Source organism: Falco punctatus (assembly GCF_963210335.1).
Source record: "Falco punctatus genome assembly, chromosome: 8".
In the NCBI taxonomy this organism is placed as follows: Eukaryota; Metazoa; Chordata; class Aves; order Falconiformes; family Falconidae; genus Falco; species Falco punctatus.
Genome location: NC_137588.1, coordinates 59910311 through 59931209, shown reverse-complemented (window position 1 = coordinate 59931209; position 20899 = coordinate 59910311). Strand labels below are relative to the sequence as shown.

Genomic DNA, 20899 nt, shown 5'->3' with positions numbered 1-20899 from the left:
AAATGGAGAACCAGCTCACCCCTGAGTGCCGTGCCCTTTGCTCTCCATCTCCAATGCATACCACACAATAGGGGCTTGTCTGCACAGAGCCTGGCTGGCACAGTCCTAACAAAAGCACAGTTCCACCTGGGCTTGCCAGGCTGATGCTCCACACCAAAATAAAAGTCATTTTAGTCTGGGATACCTGTTTCCGTCGGGTTTTTCAATCTAAACTGTGAATTTTTCAGGGATATAGAGATGCTTGCAACAAGGAGCAAGTCCACAAAAGCCCTGTGATCCATTTCAGACTCCTTTCAGCCACAGTTTTACATTTCCAAGCACATTCAGCAGCGCACAAGCCTCACACCGGTGGCCCATGGAAGGGAGGAGAGCAGCTGCATCAAATCTTTGAGCCACTGGCCCTCAGCAGCAATGCACACCACCCATTTGGAGATAAATGGGATGTGGTCACACCTACCTTCTCCCTGTTGCTGTGTGCAGTGAGGGATCTGTGAGCAGCCCCTCGCAACGCTGTTCTGTAGTTATAGAAGTTACCAGTAGGGTCCATCTGGTGCTAGATACATGAAAGAAGATGTCTGGTTAGAAAGTGACCTGCCTCCTCTGAAGAAAACGTGACCCTTAGTTGTAGTGAAGCCTGAACAGAGCCCAGCCTACATCTGCAAAAATCCACATACACCCAAACCCCCGTGAACCAAAGATACAAGGACAGATCTACAGATCATGGCTGTTTGTACCCTTGATTTTTCTAGCAACAGCTTACTGAGCTTTTATCTGGAGCATACAGGCTGCATATTTTGTATATGCCAAATCCTGAAATCCTCAATACAAAAACAACCTTGAGCCTTGTTCACTCGACATCCAAGGTGTAGCTTGGAGCTTTACACTCAGCGTTGTGTCCCTGGCCAAACAAAAGTGGCATCAGGGAAGCACTTTGGCTTGCATATAGGCTCATATTTTGGGGTTTTTAGCTCCGCCTATTTATTTGAGTGCTCTGATTCACCTCTACATATCAGCAGCTTCACACCTTCCTCACTGCACCTGGGAAACTTCAGTCAGAATCTGGTCCTTAGCCTGTGAAACATGTCTGCAAATATCTCACACCTGGATAACAATGTGAAAATTCATGAACAAAAAACCCCAGAATATAATTCAAGCAATGTATGAGCACTTTTTTTACCTCAAGAATGAAAAATTTGGCTGTTTTCACTTTTGACCAGGTCTTCTTTAGCCTGGAAACTGGACTCATGTTCATTCCAGCTATGAGTGAGAAAGAAGAGAGCCATAGGTAAGAGCTGGGTTTCCTTTTTCATGTGTGACAGCGGATGGAGAGACCTGGTTAGAAGCTGTACTTACAAATGATTGCCATCAGCGAATTAAAATTCCCTATGTTAAAGCACTCTCGGGCAACGTCAATGAAGAATTCGATGACTTGTGCTCGCTGTTTCTTTTTTGCAGGCTGCGAATTAGAACAAACAAATATATCTATTAAGCATATGCAGAGTCAGAGGGCATCTTAGACATTTCTTCCATGCATAGCACGGGTCCCTGCACAGCTTGGGCCATCTGCTATCAGTCGCCGGCCCTAATTCTGTTCCAGCAATCCAGTGGATCCTGGTGACTGGCAGCCTCTAAAATCAACACTTTCATTGCAGTGATACAGAAGAAATTCACAGCAATTCCCAGGCTCGCCTCAGTTAATGTCTTGGTGCTCGAACAGGCAGCCCAAGCAGCCCTGAAGCAGTGCCCCGCTCCCTGCTCGCCTCCCTCAAGGCAGCGGGCACATCAGCACAGGCTTTCCTAAGGGCAGGATTTCACACCCATCTAACAGCAGCATCTTCGTCCAAGACAGACTTTGTTTCACTGCATTAATCCCTTTCCCTCTTCTTTCCCTTTCAGCAATACAGCCAGGCCAAATGGTAGCTTGCATTTTAAATACAATTTTTAATTGGACTGGAATCACCCCATATTTTCCAAAGATTCAAATGGTAATGCTTGGAGCGACAGGCTATCTAGGCTGTTTATACTATTACTCTGTCTCCCTTCTCCACCCTTTTCAAAGGAGAAAACATTCATTTCATTTTGATGCAGCCAAGTTAAAGAAACTAAAACCACTACTAAATTAAAAAAATGACTAGTCACAGCTACAGTAATGGGCAGCAGGACAAAGAGCCATGCAATGGGAATTCACATGCACAACAGAGCTTTAGGATGACAGATAACAAATACAGCTCCACTAGAATCTTTTCCAGCAGAAATCTCACAGGATAATTCAAGGCATTTTTTCCTCTTGCCTTCCCTACAGGGTTCATTATTCCACAGCGCGCTCCTACTACATCAAGACAACAGTGTATCCCCCGTGTGTCGCCAGCTCTGTTTTGCAATATGTTTGCCATTTATCAGGTTGCTTCTCCGAGTGCAATATTACTAAAACTTACCATCAGATGCTTAGCTAGGCCATGAGAAATAAACCCCCAGATTTGCTTATTAATGTACAATCTCAAACTGGTACTTCAGGCATGTGGTAAAACATGCCACATGCTTTTCACTTACCATGCAAATTTCTGTTGCTACAAGATAGCAGAGTCTATTGAACCATTTCACATAGGCCTCAAGGTTACTCGTCTTCTTCTGTTCACTGAAACAAGTCTGGGGAGAAAAAAGCACAGAAAGCTGTGTAACTGTTTCAGTTAGCTGCCTGGTTGCCAAGATGAAGGTAATTATTGGCCGCATCTCTCTTATGCACACAGAAGACCGTGCATTAAGGGCCCCTTTCAAAAAGTCAGCAGGTAGACGGTGGCTGGCAGATGCACAGGGTCTGGCTGAGTGCGCCACACCACACCGCTCACACCAGTATGTAGGAAACAGCCCCATTTTGCCTGTGGCAACTGTTCACCGACACAGCCTGCACTGAACCTTTTTCACTGGGATATTAACAGCCGGGGCACTGCAGGATTCAGACAGCAGCAATATGCAGAAAAACTAAGACAAGCACAGTCTTCCACAGCACGCTCAGTTTGTGGCTTTGATTCCAGGACTCCCTTCACTTCAGCAAATGCAGCCACCCACAGCCCTTTTCTGGAGGGGAGAGACCGTAATTTAGCAAAGTGATCAAGTGATAAGCAAGAGAAAACAGCTCCAGTTGCTTCTTTATGGAAAGAAAATATATTTTCCTTATCAAGTTTTCAGGACAATAGGCTCTCTAACGACCAGGTCTGTCTTGCTGGCTGCTCTTCAACTTACATGCCAGAGATACTTCACTGATAAGAGAAGCATATTTTTCACTTTTTTATATGAAATTTAACATAAATTCCCATTACTGATACAGGCTGTGGGAGCAGATACTTGGCTGAACTCTTCCAGTTCCTTTGACATCAACAGATATTTGACTTCAGCGGAGTGATAGGGCAGTTCACACAGCCTGAAGATGTTGCTTGGGATTATAAGAATTCAAGTCCTTTTCCCAGCCCTTAATTCTTAGGTTGTCCATCTAGGACACACTGCTCTCTAGAGTTCATGTGATTTATTTGAACATTCATTAACATCCACTAGAGGGTATCAGAGAATACTGATTTTTTGTTTTATTAAGATGATCATTTCCCAGAGCTACCATAAATACATGCCACTAAGAAGAAAATCACAATGCATAAACACAGCTCCATTAATGTCAATAGGATTACCCGTATTACCTAAGTTAAACGGGTGACTAAGACCCCGTAAGAAATGGGGCTTAGTATGATTCCCAAGGTAATCCAAAGTAAGAAAATATTCACCTGTGATTCTGTACATGGGCAGAAATCACAATACCGTGCTATGGAACAAGTCTTAACAAGCCTGACATTCCCAGCCACTTTATAAGTAGACCACATAAACAATAAAAAACGTATTTTAAAAGTATCTAAAAAGTAAATGTCAGCTAGCAGCATGTAAGTATCAAACAAAACAAAGGAAACCCAAAGCAGCCCCAGTCTACCCACAGCAGTTGCTTTTCACATGCTCTGTGGTATTTCTTGTTCCCTGTGATAGCAAAAAATACACGAAACCTAGGTTTTGTTCTTAACGTGGTATTTCCATCTCAACACTGTTATCCTCTGCCAGGGCATAAGAACCACAGCTAATACCACAAAACTTGTAAAAAATGTGCAACAGTTACAGTTGAAACAGACTGCTTTTCAAAGGTTGAGCTTTATAAATGGCAACAATATTTAGCACCTCCCTAGCATCTTCCATCTGCAACTCAGAGTGCTTGATAAACATTTGTTAAGTGAAGCCTTTTGAAGCCCTCATACAAGAAAGATGTTTAATATGATCTCCAGCTGGAGGGAATTCAGACCAGAGCCAATTCCCTGTGGATAACAGGGGTGCTCTTTGTGGGTCCACATAAGGTTTGTGCCACTGTATAAAATGCTCTGCCAGGTCCCACATGATCCCTGCTGAATAATTGCTGGGAGCTCTGGTCAGCCCAGGCAAAGTGTGGAGAAGAGTTCCAGGCTACTTCTGCTTTCACCAGCCTTGCTGACTTGAAATCCAATAATTTGTTAGTGCCATGTCTTGTGTGAAAACTTTACGGCAGCTCTCCTTTACTAAGTAGATCCTCCTGGGGGAAGACATCTCCCTGAACTTAAGAGGCAACGCAGTGGTGCGTCCCTGCTTTGCACTCGTTATTTTCTCTGTCATTATGCACTTCATTGAAGTCACAGATACTGGGCAGCACCTCAGTGTTCAGATTTGCATTTGAAGAACACGCTTAACTGTCAAATAGCTTGTCATAGTTCTGTCAGATTTCCAATCCCACCATTATTTTCAGGCTCTCCACCTCTCATTCTAATCCTTCCCATCCACCTTAGCTGATGTTTCCTTACAGTTACCTTGTAACCCCAATTTCTCTTCACATCCTGGTGGCATTCTGTGCTGACCCTGCATCTGAAATTCCAGATACAGCTTCAGCCGTTGTTCGGTAATAAGCTAATGTACACATGTTTCCTTCTTCTTCTTAGCATCCCTTCCCCTCTATGGCTTTATGCTATTTGATTTCACTCACTGCTGCCTCCATCCCACTCTTCCAAAATTCACTCACATTTATTGCCACATTTGATCACTTTCGTTTTACTTCACAACAGATTATTCACTGTTCATTTTCAGTTTTGTCCCTCATGTTTGCAGCAGGTTGCTGAAATCTCACTGTGTTCATGTTTCTGATGCACCTTTGCTACCTTGGGGTTCCTTCCTAAAGAATGTCAGAATACTTGAAACTATTCCTGAAACCAAGTGCAGAATCTCCATAACTCCAGTAAGAGAAGAAGCCTGATGCTGCACTTTTTATTCAACCATCCATCCATCTTTTCAGCATTACAAGCTATTCTGGCGCTCTTTGGGCAGCACTATAAACAGAGGTCTTCCTGTTATGTTCAGCATCCAGTGATGAAATTCTGCCATTGATGTATGATCACAGTGGGAGCCCATATGCAGTTCAGGGGAAGAATTTTCCACCCTCTTTCTTTTCTGGCAGCATGTGAAACCCCTGATTCTCCCTCTCCAGCCAGGAAGTCTCTTTCCTTATTGAGGCACTCACTGAAATGCTCCTTCAAACCCCACTGGAATCAGTGGAAAGACTCCAGCTGGCTTCCACAGATTTTGGATGAAGCCCCGATCAGGCACTCCATTCCCTGTGGTGCTTTGGGTTAAGAACTATTGTGTAGAGAGAGAAGAGTACGTTGATTCATGACGCACTGACTCATTACTGTGGTGTCTGGGCACACACTATGGGCATGACATCACGTCCAGAGTCTTTATGCCTTCAGCGTGGGGAAGAGACATTCCCTGGCTGGGTACAGCCACAAGCCATCTGCCCTGGTCAAAGCAGGTTCGGAGGAACAAGCCAGAAAGCAGATCGAGGGTTCTGGCCAGTCTCGGGCTGGGACACACTCTCACCAGGAAGGAATGGCAATGACCTGCCAGTATGAGCTCTACCAACAGGTCCCATCTTTGCTGCGGGAATACAGGTCATCGGTTGGCCTGACCCTGATCAACATGTGCCCCGGGCCCTGCTCTTACAGATCTCATCACATCAGTTCATCTTGAACAAACAGTGATCACAGGAGGCACTTTGCACGCGGAGAAATCATACCTTGGTGCCATCCAGAGGGTCCTTGTGTACAAATGCCTGCACAAACTCCTCAGGTCCAATGTGACTTAGCCTTTCCTATTAGAGGAGGGCGGAGGAAAGAGAGAGAGGAAGAAATAAGAGAGCAGCCCGGAGTCTCTTCTGTTTCTCTTGGTAAGACATCCCCATTATCCATCAGCTCTGAATGGTGTTACTGAACTGGTAGTCAGCCAACTACCACCAGACATTAAAATTCATAAGAACAATTACGAGTTATTTCAGCATAAAGAACAAAATGAAAATAAACAGGTCTCATTGCTGACAAGCCACAGTAAGAGCCCCCTGCACTGCCCAGAGAGAAAGGTGCTGGATGCACAGGGGCTCCACCTGGGAACCAGCAGACCTCAGTTCTGTGCTTGGTGCTGCCACAGACCTGCTGTGGTCCAGCATTACTCAATAGCCTTGCTTCCCAGCTGTTAGAATGGCAGTGACGCTGTTATCCGGTAACCATAGCAATCCATTGCTCATCTGCACACACAGGCTCTGACACTGCCTCCAAACCCACTGAAGCTCAGGTGATGCCCCGGGGTGGTGGCTCTGTACCACTGGGGAAGGCAGGCATTGAAGATGCATGTGCTTACATTAAAGGCATTGCTTACACTGTAGAGTGTCCAGGCATTAACCAAAACAAGAGTAAATAAAGCTTCCAGGACTTGCTTAGTAAACAACAGGCCATCTTCACCAGCTCCTGAACACACCTGGCAGTTCCAGCTGCACACTGGCCTTCTTACTAGGCTTTTCAATTCCCTTAAAAATGATTATTAGGGGCAAAAAAAAAGTATTTTCAGTAGGTTTTAGGCCACACAAAGGTATTTCAGAGGAGATATTTTGGAATTCCTACAGTCCAAACTTAGGACGCTCAAGCAACAATAAAATATACAGTAATTTTGCTTAAGTGGAAATTTTATGGCTATTCCTATGCTATTTCTCTTGGCTTCTCACTTTGCCACTGATAGCTGTACAGGACCCTTACTAACACATAACTGTTATTAAATAAGTAGCAAATAATTATTAATAACAAATAAGCATCGGACAGTTTCAGTGCAGTGTAGTTAGGTACCATAACCAGTAAGCAGTAAGTGAAGGAGAAGGCAGAGAGCATTGATTATAGTACAGTGGAATGAAAACATGAAGCTGCATCAATTTTATAAGTGCAGCAGTGCCCCAGTTACAGAGATTCTCCCTTTGGAAGACAGTTGTACTGTGGAGGACAAAAAAAAAATGAAGAAAAAACTCCAGGAAACAGGACTTCTACTCTCTGGCTTAAGTTATATAAAGCAAAGAGCCAACATTGCATGCTCTGAAAACTAACCAAGATGAGATGACTCTAAATTTGGGGTTTCTGAACTATTCCACTTCTTGAAAAACAGAATATCAACTACCTTCAGAATTCCCAAGGCTAATTCCATGATATTCACTCCAATCCATGGTCCATTTCATGGTTTGTTTTCCAGCCTTCCTCTCCAGGATCAGCAGTGTTTACAGGAGGACAGGCAGCAGGGAATCATTAGAGCATCAAGAGATCTGCAGATGGCAGCAATGTTTTATGTTCTTCTGTCAACATCCAGGAGGTCTACACAGAGGACCTCAACCTGGGAGAAGGGTGTGCAGCACAACAGTCTGTCCAACATCTTGGTACTGCAATTGGAGTGGTTACCATCAAAAGCCTGTCTGAGAGTGCGCTGCAGTCCAGCGAGGGAAACAGCAGGACTTTGTGTGGGTGGTATTTGCACACCCTTGTATGTCCATGGACAAAGTCCCAAAAGGAAAAATGAAAAACATACCAGACAACTCAGACTCTTTGTGTATCTGCAGTAACAGATCTGAACTGTTAAAATGTCTTCCAAATTAATAAAAGGGCTAATAACCAGCCGTTTCAATAGCACCTTTAGGTTGTGGGGCTCAGAGCACTTTAGAGAAGTGAGAATCCCTTCCTGAGATTATGATTCATTTTTCATGAATAAGCAAGCTGAAAAAGAAAAGTGACCCACCCCAAGATGCGCAGGAAGGCTCTGATATATAGCTTGCTTCCCAAGCATCTCTTAACCTGTCAAACCCTGCCTCCTGCTGCAGTGCTGATACAGCATGGGACGTGCTGCAGCAGTGCAGACAATTTTTGGTTCTGTCTGGAATACTTAGCAGCTGATGGCTTAAAATATCATCTCTGACTGCAGCAGTTGGGAACCATTCCCACTTACCAGCTCCACATGTGTCAGCTGCTGAGCCAGAGTGTAAGGGTCACTGCAGACGCTCAGGATTTCTCTCTGAATTGATGGAGGTTTACTTTTAAAGGCAACCAGTTTATCAGAGACAGCAGCACTGATCTTGACAATCCCTTCTTGCCCGTGGCTGAGGGTTGCAAGCTTCTGGTTCAGGGTTTGTAAAAGCTGATTCATCTTTTTCCAGTAGGCCTGGAGAGACAGGGAGGAAAAGAAATATGAACCACCCACAGAACTTAACAAAGGAGTGTTTTTATGCTGAATTCTCCCTTCTGAAAAATACTCCTAAGTCAGCAACAGGTTACCATTTTATTTTCAACACGGCTATTTCAGAATAACCAGTTGGCTTAATTACAGTTCTGTGCTCTGGACCAGAGAAGCAGACTGCAGTCAAGAGAAGAGGCAGGCAGTGCTGGTGGGTTGGGCTGGCACTGGTACTCACATATTCCTGCCAACATCAGGATCAGAGGAGAGGTAATGCTACAACACGAGTTACTGCAGCTTTCCGGAGCACAGCAGCATTCAGTACCTACCCTTTATGTCAGCTACATGTTGGCTGAGAACTCTGCTTGTTAGTGGTGCCTAGTCAACTCTTATTTATTAGGAATAAGAAACATTTCTAATGCTCTTCTCTCCATCCTTGTGAGCTGAAAGCAGCACAAGCATGCTGCTACTTGCTACCCAACTGAAGTGGTGAGCATCGTGTAGCTTTGAGTATTTAACATCCAAAACGTTAATTGCTACTGAAGGAAGCTCATACCGTATTCCAAGCACAGCCATGTGCTCAGCAGGATGATCATTACTAAGTTGCTCAGGTTGTTCTCGGCGCTGGAGCAGCCCTTTGCAGACTGCGCGGAGCTGCTGGCCAGGGAGGATGGGCAGAAATAAACGCCTCCAACTCTTCACGACTGACAGATGCAGGTATCATAAAACTGAGACAACTGGTGGATGGGCTCTAAAGACATGGATTAATTGGAAACATCCTTGGGCAAAAGCCTCACACAGAGCGTGAAGCATACCCTGGCTGAGGAACACAGCCTCATGGGCCTTCCCAGCCAGAGAAAGGAGCATCAGGCATGGGTGCAATGGGTGCTTGCTCAATTTCAAAGAGCATGGTCACTTGGGAAGACAATTTGCAAGCTAGCCTACTACCAGCTCCTCTTCCAGCACAAAGACATACAGTGGAAAGATCCTCTGTCTGCTCACAAGTGGAGTAACTCCTCACTCCCCATCCAAACACCAAGTTGCCAGTAACATCAGTTTGTAATCTATCAGTGTGACAAAGCCTGCAAGGAGCCTTTCCGTCACATCTGTACTGCACAGCAGCTGTACACCCTGGCACCCTCCACGCAGTCCTCATCATCACAAGAGGGACTTGGCTGCATTGTGCCTTCCCACAAAGGCCAGCACACACCTGTGTCACACCCCAAGTGGGACGCAGCCCAAGTGAAGTCTTGGGAAGTACTCCTGAATCCCATGGTTGAGATCCAGCCTTTCTCTTCCTCAGAGTTTTGTAGACTGCGGACAGTTTCCAATGTTAGGCATTGACAGCACTCGCGTTTTAGGTGTTCAAGGTACCAGAAGCCAGAGTCAGCTCTTCTCGCCTACACAGTATCCCGTCCGCACACTGGAAGTAGCATCTCCTGCTACTTCTGAGTGAAGAATAACATGCTGACATGTACCGTTTCCATTACAGACTGAGGCTGGAAACCTTGAGAACAACCCAAGTGTTTTAACTTTTGTTGCAATACTTTATAAATGTCATACAGGTTTTTTCTAGCAGAAGGTTTCACGTTGCTGAGGAGCCTCCTCTCTTTTCACTCAAGGAAGAGGCTCTCTTGAGCTGGGCTGGAACATCTGCCACGTAAGCAGGATGTAGTCAGGCTTTTTTGCAAAATAGCACTGGGAAGTCTGAAATGAAACAAGCACCTAGAAGGCAGGAGGGACTTGTCTTGGAGAATGGCAACACACGTTCTATTTGGAAGCAAATCACACAGGAGTAGTGAAAATTTAGTGAGGAAGATGTAAAAATAAATAACTGAAATATTTTTTAGAAAATAAGAAAATGTTATTTCAGTTTTCATCTGTTCCTGATGTATACTAGCTCCAAGGAAGAGAGATTAGCATTCTTCATGTAAATCCTCACTCAGACAGATGGTCACACTTCTGGTTCACAAAGAATGCCCTGGACCCAAACTACTAACCGCCATCTAAGTATTTCTCCGGTTTACATCCAGGTGTGTTTGCAAATTTCAGCACAGTTTATGAAGCTCTATGAACAGAATGTTATTTTTTTAGTAGAAACTCAAATAGTGACATACTTGCTATTTTGTGAACATATTTTGTAAACAGGGGAATTAATTTGGGGGGTGGGGGTGGCCACAGCACTGAAATCCATGTTTTCTACTGAATGTAAAACATTTGCCAAAAAACTTTCAGCTGAAAATCCAGTTCTCTTTCAAAAAGGAGTTTGGATGAGAAATCTTGGACCAGCAATGTCTGCACATTATCAAATTTTTCACTGTTCGGATGAAAAGCCAAAAAGCAGCATAAAATCGCTTGAAAGACATGCATATTAGCCAGTCTTTCAAGAAATCCTTTACCAAGAGATCTAGTTTCACCTAGTTTTGCAGGGAATATGGCACAAAAATACAGATATGTCTATATCTCAGTAAATACAGTAAACAAAGACTCAGGTAAGCCAACCACCTAATAAAGAATGAGATGAGACACACTTAATGGACACAAAAAAACCATGCAGAAATTAGTGCTCTTGAAGAGACTCACTGAAAATGGGTTGGATGCACCCTTGCCTAGAAAGCTTTTCTCCGTGTGTTGGGGGAGAAATAATAATAAAAATATAATCCTGCCTTTACCCTTTTAAAAGCATTTCCTGCCTTCTTTAAACTATGTTCACTAACCGAAAACAACATTGTTCATTACCTTCAACATGCTGGTAATTATCTTGCCACAAAGTGACCCCCCATTGTACAAGGGCTGCATGCTGGACTCTATCAACCGTTTTCATTTCATTGCCACATTAACAGTCGAAAGGAGCACACTACTGTTTAATATTTAAAGAAAATGTTTCGTTCTTAACTGGGAAAGTTCCTCTGAAGACAGCAGGCCTCAGCAGGTGGCTTAGGAGCTCAAATTTTAATTAAAATTTCTAACTCTAAATGCAAATCACAGCACTTACTAAGAAATGCTTCTCAGCATGGACACCTTTATAAGCACATCACAGAGCCTTTAGAAAGTGGACTCTACAAAGGACAGGAGCATACACTGCAGAGGAAAATCCTGCATTGACCTACATGGACTAGATGACCTCACAAATCTTTCAATCTTTCATTTCTGGGATTCACAATGGGAACAACTTTCCTCCAAACAACTTCGAGGCACCACCACTCTTTTGTGCTATCCCTTAAAGAAGGAAATTTGCATTTGTAGGATATGAGCTGTTTCTTAAATTAATTATTGATTTTGCTCAGGCACAATCACTTGCAATTACAGTGCCTAGTAATATTTGAAAAACAATGATTTGAACCTAATCTAGTCTGAGGCCCCCCAGGGCACCCATAAGCATTGGTACACAGCTATGCATGCTCAAGAGCAAATGTGTGCAGCGCTTGCTCAGGTTAGGCAAATAACCTATTGCTTTGCATGCAAAAAGTGGGTATTTAGCATTTATGGCTCTTCACTGGGACAGCTACTGCTTTCAAAGAGCACCTGCAAACCCCCTGTTCTCTGCCCTTTTGGTGGGTTCCTTCTTTCCAGTGGACACGTGGTGGGTCTGTATGTGTTTCTCTCACTTCAGATGCTGAAGGGCTGCAAGGTGCCTTTCTTGGTGGTTGGCAGGGGCACGCTCATTGCCTCTTCCCCTTGAGGGAAAAGTTTTACTGCTCCGATCAATGGAATTGAGGCCACCTTGTCTCTTGTCTTACCTCCATCAAAGTGTCACACAGCTTCCCTGTCCCACCCCTTCCCAGCCCAGCCAGCCGATCCGTATCAGCCTGCAGCTACCCAAAGCTGCCAGCCGCGATGCCAGCACAGCCCAAGAGCAGCTGTTTTGTTTCATGTGGGTAGGAGCATCCAATTTAATTTTCCTTGTGCCGCAACCCTGCTAATTCCTTCTCTCTTCCCTCCACCCCTCTCTCTCAGCCTCATGGGTATGTGCTTTTTGTCCTACTGAATTGCACCCATCTGTGACCTGAAACCAGGCCTTGATATAGCCAATGGAAATGAATTCTCCCACATCCCATGGTTAACCTAGAACTAATTAGAGACTCTCTATGTACAATTTGCTCTTACCCTTATTATTTTCATGGACTTTGTAGCATTTTTAATGTTTCTGAATTAATTTATGGGTTTCATCCACCTGAATTTGGAAGCAGGTCTCCACACACAAGGCTCACACATTTGAACACCAAGACCATACAGCCACCTAGAGTGATTTTCTGCCAGCAGGCGACACACCACTGTCTCTGCCATTTTCATGCTCCCAGAGAAGCTACATGTTCATAAATGTATTTTCTTTAAATGTAAGGACTGTCCCTTGCTACGTCACCATGTCAGCCAAACAGGCTGGATTCAAGAGGAGCTATCTCATCCCACAGATCCAGTGAACCTGACGGGGATTCCAGTGGCACCAGTCAAACCGTGATCAGGGTCTGCTGCTCTGTGCCTCCTGCCTGGGTCCCTGCTTGCTCAAGCATAGGGCCAGTGAACTCCTTCACGCTGGACAGGAAGGAATAAGCCAAACCCTTGTCAGACTGACTAATGAAAAAGATGACAAAACACAAAGATTGTTTCAAAAAAATTACCAGGATGAAGACATGTAAAGTAAGTAATAGAAAATTAGATTTTGGCATAGGTGATGAAGGACATAAATAAATGGAGAAGGTGAGACAAGAAAGGACCATACATGCCCTTGGAGAAAGGAAGCCTTCACCAGGTACCTTCAGGCACTGATGAGCCTTTTTAGCTCCCTAGTGCAATCACTTGACAACTGGCTGCTTGCTCCACTCCTCATTCACTACAGCAAACATCCTGGAGCGCTCCTTGAGCCACTGCTCCGCCAGGATGACTGGTCTCGGGTCATGAAACTTCACTCTTCTGCTAGGCTATAACTTGGGAGATGACAGCCCTGTTGCTATTTGAGTTGTGACCACCACATTCGGTCTATACTATGCCTTCAGCTCTTCCATCTGTAAGACGCGGATATTATTATCTTACAATTCAACCTGCAGTAGGATAAATTCCACTGATCACTCCAACGTGTCCCCCTGTCACTGCCATAGGAGCACCTAAACTGAGAGATGTGGCTTTCAGGGAAGCTACTTCAGGTTTTAACTGTTAAAGGAGAAAAAAAACAACCTGTGAGACTGTCGAAGAAGAGGCGTGGAATAGAACGTGGCAAAAGGAAGATCCAAGTGGGAAAACGAACTTAACATCTCCGTGCAACAGCCCAGGTCAGGCGGCCTCACCTCATCACATGGGGCTATCCTGTGAATCATGTCTTTCAGATGGCCAATCATCCGCTCTTCCTGAAAGTCATATGGGAATGTCTCTGTCCACTCTGTCAGCAACTGTAAGATTTTGGGTCCAAATTTTCTGATCCGAGCCTGAAATGGAAACCAGAATGATAGGTAGAAATTGAAACACATTTACTCATTAAAGTCTCCCAGTACATATGTACGTCACTGAAAATGGGGCCAGATTTTCAAAGAAGGCACTTATGGTTGCACCTGCAAAATCTGCACACATGCAAACAAAGAGTGTGGTGCACAAGTGATACAATTTGGCATGCAAAATATACCAGAACAAAGATGCATGCACAACTGTCTGTTTTACATGCAGATTTAAGTATTCTGCACATGCAATTGGCCAGTTTACGGCTGGATGGACATTTTGTTGGTGCAACCTTTATACCTTTTTTAAAAATATCTGGCCTTTTTGCTGATTTGAACCATATGTTATTCCTTTTGTACTTACAACCCTCCTATATTTTCATCCTTCTCTGAAAAATTGATTGGAACGTATTTCTTGACCAACAAGGAGACTTTTTTTTGCTTCTTTGCTTTCTGGCTGTATGAAAAAACTGCTTAGAGACCAGGGGCAGATGTAACATGAGGAAGAAAAGATGGACAAAACACCAGCATTTCAGTCACTTTACCTGGGCTACTGATAATGTTGCTCTCTTCCCACAGGAACTCAAGGTCATGACAGGACAAGGGCACCCACTCACATAACACACAGCTGATTGCCCACTTTACTTTTGGTGTAGATTTATCTGAGGATGCCGCAGTGCGAATAGTCAAGAAGATATGGGGCAAGGAGGGATATGTGGGGAACAGCACACCCGGTGCATTAGTGTTATCTCAAAGGACGGCCTGTGTAGCTGCTTCCAAAGCTTTTATCCTCCGTTATCCAAGAACATGTGAAAAGGAAATTGCGTTAAACAATAAACTGCATTTTTATTTACAGAAAACACAGACCAAAACAAACAGCTTTCTTCTGCATCCTACGTACTGTAGCTAAAGTGTACCCTGTAATCAGGAAAAATTATACTCTTGAGCTCCACAGCTCTCTGCTTTTCAACCAAGGTGGTTAAAATGTGTATTTCAGCTTTCCACCAACAACAGGTTGCAATGAACCACATCTCTAAAAATAACTGCTGTCAGCTAGCATTAAGCTCATGCTCAAAGACCAGCAGGTGGCTGCTAAAGGGAAAGCTTTATTGGAAACTACAAAGGTCTGGGGAGACATTTGCTCCAGCTGTGTAAACTGCTATTAAGAATTGAAGGAGAGGACTTTGTGCACGTCACAGGACACAGGCAATGGGAGGTCATTTGCGTGCAAGGTTTCAAAGTCAGCCTCACTCTCAGGAACACAAAATCAGCTGTGTCCCACCAACTCTGCGTTACTACCGGCCAGTCCAAAATGCAGATTCACTTCAGGCGAATAGAGAGATCTTCATAAAAAGACAGTATTTCTCATTTCTTGCAAAGTTTAATGAGCAACAAAACTTCACAATGCCCACATTTTAATTCTCCTAAACTTGCATCCGTTGTGGCATCAGAGAGCAGAGCTCAGAAAAAACCTCAGAAAAATTGTTTTGTATGGTGCATCTCATACAGATATTTCTATTAACACCAACTGTATGGGCGACCCAAGCACCAGATTTCTAAGCAGTCTGGCTGATCGCTCTCCATAGTGAAGTGGAGCTCCTGTTACTCATGCAACCAGTTGCCTAGGCAAAAACAAGCACGTGTGTTCGTTCAGGTGTTGGTGATTCAGTATTTGATGCCAAAAACAGTGTTTCAAAGCTTGAAAGGCTGATCCTGAGACTAATTTCAGAATTTGGGGTTTTTTTGAAAGTTGCAACCATCGCACACTCTTCTCCCCTCCACTGCACTGAAGGTGCATCTCCTGCTCCAGTAGGATAGGTCTTCATCAGTGCACCGAGGAGAGCTTGGGTGTAATCCCGCACTGAATAGGATCCAGTGGGATCCATCTCCACCACACTGTCTGTGGGACTGCCAGAGGATGCACATGTGTTGTTACACACAATATCAGTCTGCACAGTCCCTAGGGCAAAACAGGAGGAGTGCCGACACAGGAACAGCTTGGATTTTCTCATTCTGTTGGCTTGTCACAGCCTCGCTACTGCTTTAGCTCATTCCTGGTGTGCCAGACAGCGCCGCTCTGCAGCACGGCTGTGCGGACGATCTGTCAGTGCCGGCAACGGGAGGTTAGTGGGGAGCTGCATGCTGTTACATAGCGTTCAAAGTGACAGGTAACGCCAAGAGGAAATATTACTGTACCAGAAGCAAGGAAGCAAAAGGGCAGACGCATTAAGTAAAAATGGGAGAGTGGGGTGTCGACATCTGCAATTCAGTGTGTGAGGTTTACATCCTACCTCCTTGCATCCCGCACGCTTCATCAGAGCCTTAAAGAAGTTAAGAAGGAAAGTCACCTGGGAAGACTGAGACAGGGGGAAAGGTAAAATTAGAAGAAGATTTGAAATCACCAGTGCTTGGAGCACTGCTCTTGGACATGAATACTAGGATGTGCCAATGTCAGGATCTCAGCGGCAACTGTCATCCTTTACCGGAAAGTTTCATTCAATCCAAAGGGAGGTAAAGGACACACACCAGAGCCCCAGAATTCTCTGCCCATCGAAAATACGTCACATTTTTCTGCTGCAAAGATAAACTAACCTTGTCCAGCACAGGGTCATCCAGCCGCTGCTGCTCAATGCACTTGTGGCAAACTCGGGACAAAAGCTCATGGGGTTCAATGAAGAGTCTGGAACTCAGCAGGAATGTAAAGATATAGGCTTTCTGCAGGAGAAAGACAAGGAGACCTGCTGTAAGCAGCCACACAGTGGGTAATATTGGCCATAAGAGCCCCAAACTCCATGGTTTTTGCATTTCCACCGGGACAGACCTTTACGTCTAAAAGACATAAGCACTCCTGACCCTGAAAATGGAACTGCCTACAGTGGGTGCAGCAGCAGCACAACTAACAGACAGCACAACTAGGGGTGCACAGAGGCCAGTGAAAGCTAAATGTGTAGACACTCAGGCATCTCTGTGTTGTACCAGGTTGTGAGCTGCAGACGCCCCCAGATTGGTCACATCTTGCTATTGCCCTGCAGGTCTCACCCAGCCTGTTTTAAGAAATATTTCATTTATTCTACTATCTCCCCAAAATTCACTTCTATCAGCCAAGCCATATGATATGCAGTCCCACATCTGTGAAGCTGTGGGAAGCAGGCCTGTTGGATAAATCCTTGGATTATTTAAAGTATTCCAGCAGTGAATTTAAAATATATGCGTGAATCCTCTGTTGTCTGCAACCTAACCCCTCCTGGCACCTGAATTATCTCCTTTCCCTCAGACCTAGCCCTGCTCCCGAGCAGCAGGTCCAATATTACATATCATACGTTGCTTAATTAAAATCTCACAGCCTAATCTGTCCATTACCTATTTTTATGGCCTTTCTGTTCTTTTTTTTAATTGATATACTTCTTTAGTACTTATTTTTAGCTGATCAGAAACTGAGCTGTGGGTTATTTAAAACATGCTGTCTGCTCTGCATTGATAACTTTTATAGTCTTCTAAACTGCCCAGAAGTCAATGCCACCCTGTGCTTTGAAATACAAACCTTTCCATAGAGATATATTAGCACTTAGAAGTCTTCCAGTCAAACTCCATCCTGAATTCCACTCAGGATGTGCAAAATCCAGTGAAGTCAATGGCTTGCAGGACCATAAACCTGCTGCCAGTGCAGATCCTCACACTGTTGGTGAAGAAACACTGAATATTCACTGACGGAGCAAGGATTAGGATCTGGACTGTGTTGTTCAGTGACTGCAAAGTTGGTGTGAATAAACCCCAGGTAAATTATGAACCCTCCAGAAGGATCATCTCTGTTGTCACTGAGGGAACGCTTTGTACACAGACAAACCTGGATGAATGCAGCAGCCACTGCAATTCAGCCGATGTAATGCCAGTTCATTCCTGAAGTTTTTTGCTTCAGTCTTCATCTAAACCTCTCTGGGATATGCTGCTAGTTTTGATGTGCTCCGACTGCTACACCACTAATTCATCACCACCACAGCTTCCCCTCTCCCCCACCCCATTCTCTTATTTAAAGGCAGTATCAACGTTGGGATCTGCTTTTTCATGGGAACAATTATAGAGCAGTGAAACAGCAGTTAAAGCAATGCATCAATTTACCAAGCTTTAATTGTATGCAGCTTTTAAATTAGCCCTCTTAATTCAAAATTTAACAAATTTGCACTTTTGCATAAAGTGCTGCCCCGATTCATCAAAATTAAACTGTTTATTATACTGTGAATTGCTTACTTCAGGGTAGTAATCAGTGGTAGGTATCAGATGCTGGATTAGAGCATCCAGAGATGCTGAGGTAAGGTTTCCATCCTGGAAGATCAGTCCTCCTTGTTCATCTTCTTTTGAAGTATGTAGATGAGGGCTGAAGCCACATTGGGTAAACATACTGGTAGAACTCAGCGTTTGGGGCATGCCTTCCTACAACACAGAAACACCTGTATTAGGGACAAAAGCCACCAGATTCACAGCCACATCTGTCTTCTGGTTGATACAAAAAACACAAGCCACTAATGAGAGTTTCCTGTTCACAAAAATAACATGATCACTTCATTATAACCTCTTTCATTGTTGTCATTGGCCGGTCATGCTTGTGATGGGAAATACACAGGAAAATGGGATGTTTTGATTTACGCGTTTGGGCCAGAAAGTGTTGACAGCCACTTTGGGCTCCCACCCCAATCAACAGTGTCTGTGATGATTCCCTTTTTGCTGCCATTCCTTGTCACTCCCACACTGAAGAGGCAAGATACTTGGGACCTGAATTCAGCAGGTTCCTGAGCAGAACACAACTGTTCGTTTGAACCTCTGCCCCCCTGAGAACGAGGCAGGGAGAATTTAGGGTGACAGAGGGAGAGAAAAGGGGTGTCACCTAAGGCTTGCTCAGGATGGACCCTGAGAAATGCTCTGCGGCTCCCGTGGGACAGGAGAGCTGTCAGTGAGCAAGGAGGTAGAAGCAGGACCAGAAGACAACTGGGGGAGGATGGAAAAATGAAGGGAGTTGGAGGGAACAGAGAAGATAGGAGGAGATGAAGAAGAGATTAAAGAGCAAGGAAAAGTGAGGAAGAAGGAGAAGGCAGACACCTGCACTATTTTTGGAGCGTGAAGTTAGTCAGTCCTAGATCTATACTTAGGTACTAAATAAATGTTTCAAAAAGAGCCTGAACATTCATCAACTTCACTGGAGATGCAGAGTCCTCAGCACCTCTGAAAGGAAGCCAGGCACGTAGCCCAGTTTCAAGCTCCCTGTATTTCAGTTCTCTGGGCTCTTCAGGTTGCATTCTAGGCTCCATCTCAATTTTGGGGCTTACAATCAGCTTTAAATGTTTCTTCTACTAAGAAAAGTTGTTTTGTTCCGGAATTGGTGCAGAGGGACGACAGATTTTGCCCTGAGGGCTTTCAAGCATCTCCAGCTGCTTCCAAAATCCATCCTGGAAGCTGCTCCGCTCTCAGCTAGAGGCAGCATTACAGGACGTGGACTGGGAAACGGACAGTGCATGCTCACTCCCAGGTCAGCAAATGCATCACCCAGAGCAAGGGACCCCATTACCTGACTATTTGCTTCTAAATATGATTTTACTTAGTGTAAGGGAGGGTGGGGAAAGAGATGATGGAAAGGAAGAGTCCTAGAGCCAACCCCTACTCCCCTGAGCAGCCACAAAACTCCCAGGACTCCAGCTCTCCCTCCTGAGCATAGCCTCTGCTGGAAGAGCAAGATCTGCACCCCACAGCCTGCTGAGCTGGCACCGACCTCCCACGCAGGAAGGTGCTGGGCCACAGGCAGCCTGCTGGTGCTCAGTCACAAGCAGCCAGCAGATACACCCGACTTTTAAATATATTTCTCTGCCCTTTTCTGTATCCTGTTCCATCCACTTTTCTGCCTCTTTACCACCACACACAACTTCAAAAGCTGCCCCATAGATATGGCTTAAAAATTTGAGCTTGCTGTTCTCCCTGACATCCATCAGTAGGTGTGCTGTGACCCAGCCAGCTCAGCTTCAGTTACACGCATGGTATGTTGTATTTACTGTTGCAAAAGCACCTCTTTACCCGGCACAACCCATCTACTCCCCCAAAGCTCAGGCTGCTCCAACTTGCCAACTCAGAGCCTTGGGCCACCAAGGATGAGAAGGCCAGTGTGCCTGGAAGCCAGGCAGGGTGCGAAGCCCTGGGAGAGGCTGGGGGCTGGGTCCCAGCACCGTGGGAGATCAGGCTTTACGAGCAAAACTTGGGTGACTTCATCCTTCAAAGGAGGGACTGTTCCCTGGGTGGCAGCAGTGTAGTTACTGCATCTTATCTCATTCTGGGAGGCTCACACGGGGCGGGAGCGCAGGGTGCCTCCGGGATTTGCAATCAAGCAAGAAGGAACCAAAATGTCAAAACCAACAAATTCCTCCCTTGAACAAAAAATAAAATAGATGTCAGGGATTTTAGTTTAAAGACCAGAATATTTGAGTGTCATCCCAGCTAGGATGGAAGTTGAAGTATCTAGTTTTAATGAATGTGCAGATGTGCCTGTTAATAAGGCTCTGAGAACAACTAATTGCTGCTTTTTGTACACTGCTCAGACTCTGAGTAGTAAATGGGAAAGACTGCCAAATCCCATTTGTTACTTCTAACATGCTCTATGTTAGGTCTTGTTCCTGTGGCAATAATCCCAAGAAGGATTGCATGTCCATATAGATCAGGAAATAAATCTCATGGACATATAGCTGTCTAGACGAGGAAAAGAAAAAGTTAAAACATCTGTGAACTTACAGGACACATCCTGGCTTCAGCCATAGAACAGAATTTGAAGTAATAATTTATTCAGTGCAATCCCTCATTGTCAATGCCATTTTTATTATCAAATAGAAACATATCTAAACAGGATATTGCCTGAA

General features: G+C 44.6%; 1 protein-coding gene across 1 annotated transcript in view; it reads right to left on the bottom strand.

Moving 5' to 3' along the window:
* Window positions 1-20899, bottom strand: part of RASGEF1C (RasGEF domain family member 1C) — an 86718-nt gene that overhangs the window by 21317 nt on the left and 44502 nt on the right. Inside the window, exons 2-10 of the mRNA XM_080398463.1 lie at window positions 18255-18437; window positions 16602-16724; window positions 13866-14003; window positions 8359-8571; window positions 6125-6199; window positions 2551-2646; window positions 1354-1456; window positions 1178-1257; window positions 458-553 (exon numbers count right to left, since the gene is read on the bottom strand). Coding sequence (XP_080254589.1) covers window positions 458-553; window positions 1178-1257; window positions 1354-1456; window positions 2551-2646; window positions 6125-6199; window positions 8359-8571; window positions 13866-14003; window positions 16602-16724; window positions 18255-18431 — 1101 coding nt within the window. The 5' untranslated portion in view covers window positions 18432-18437. The remainder of the gene's footprint in view (window positions 1-457; window positions 554-1177; window positions 1258-1353; window positions 1457-2550; window positions 2647-6124; window positions 6200-8358; window positions 8572-13865; window positions 14004-16601; window positions 16725-18254; window positions 18438-20899) is intronic.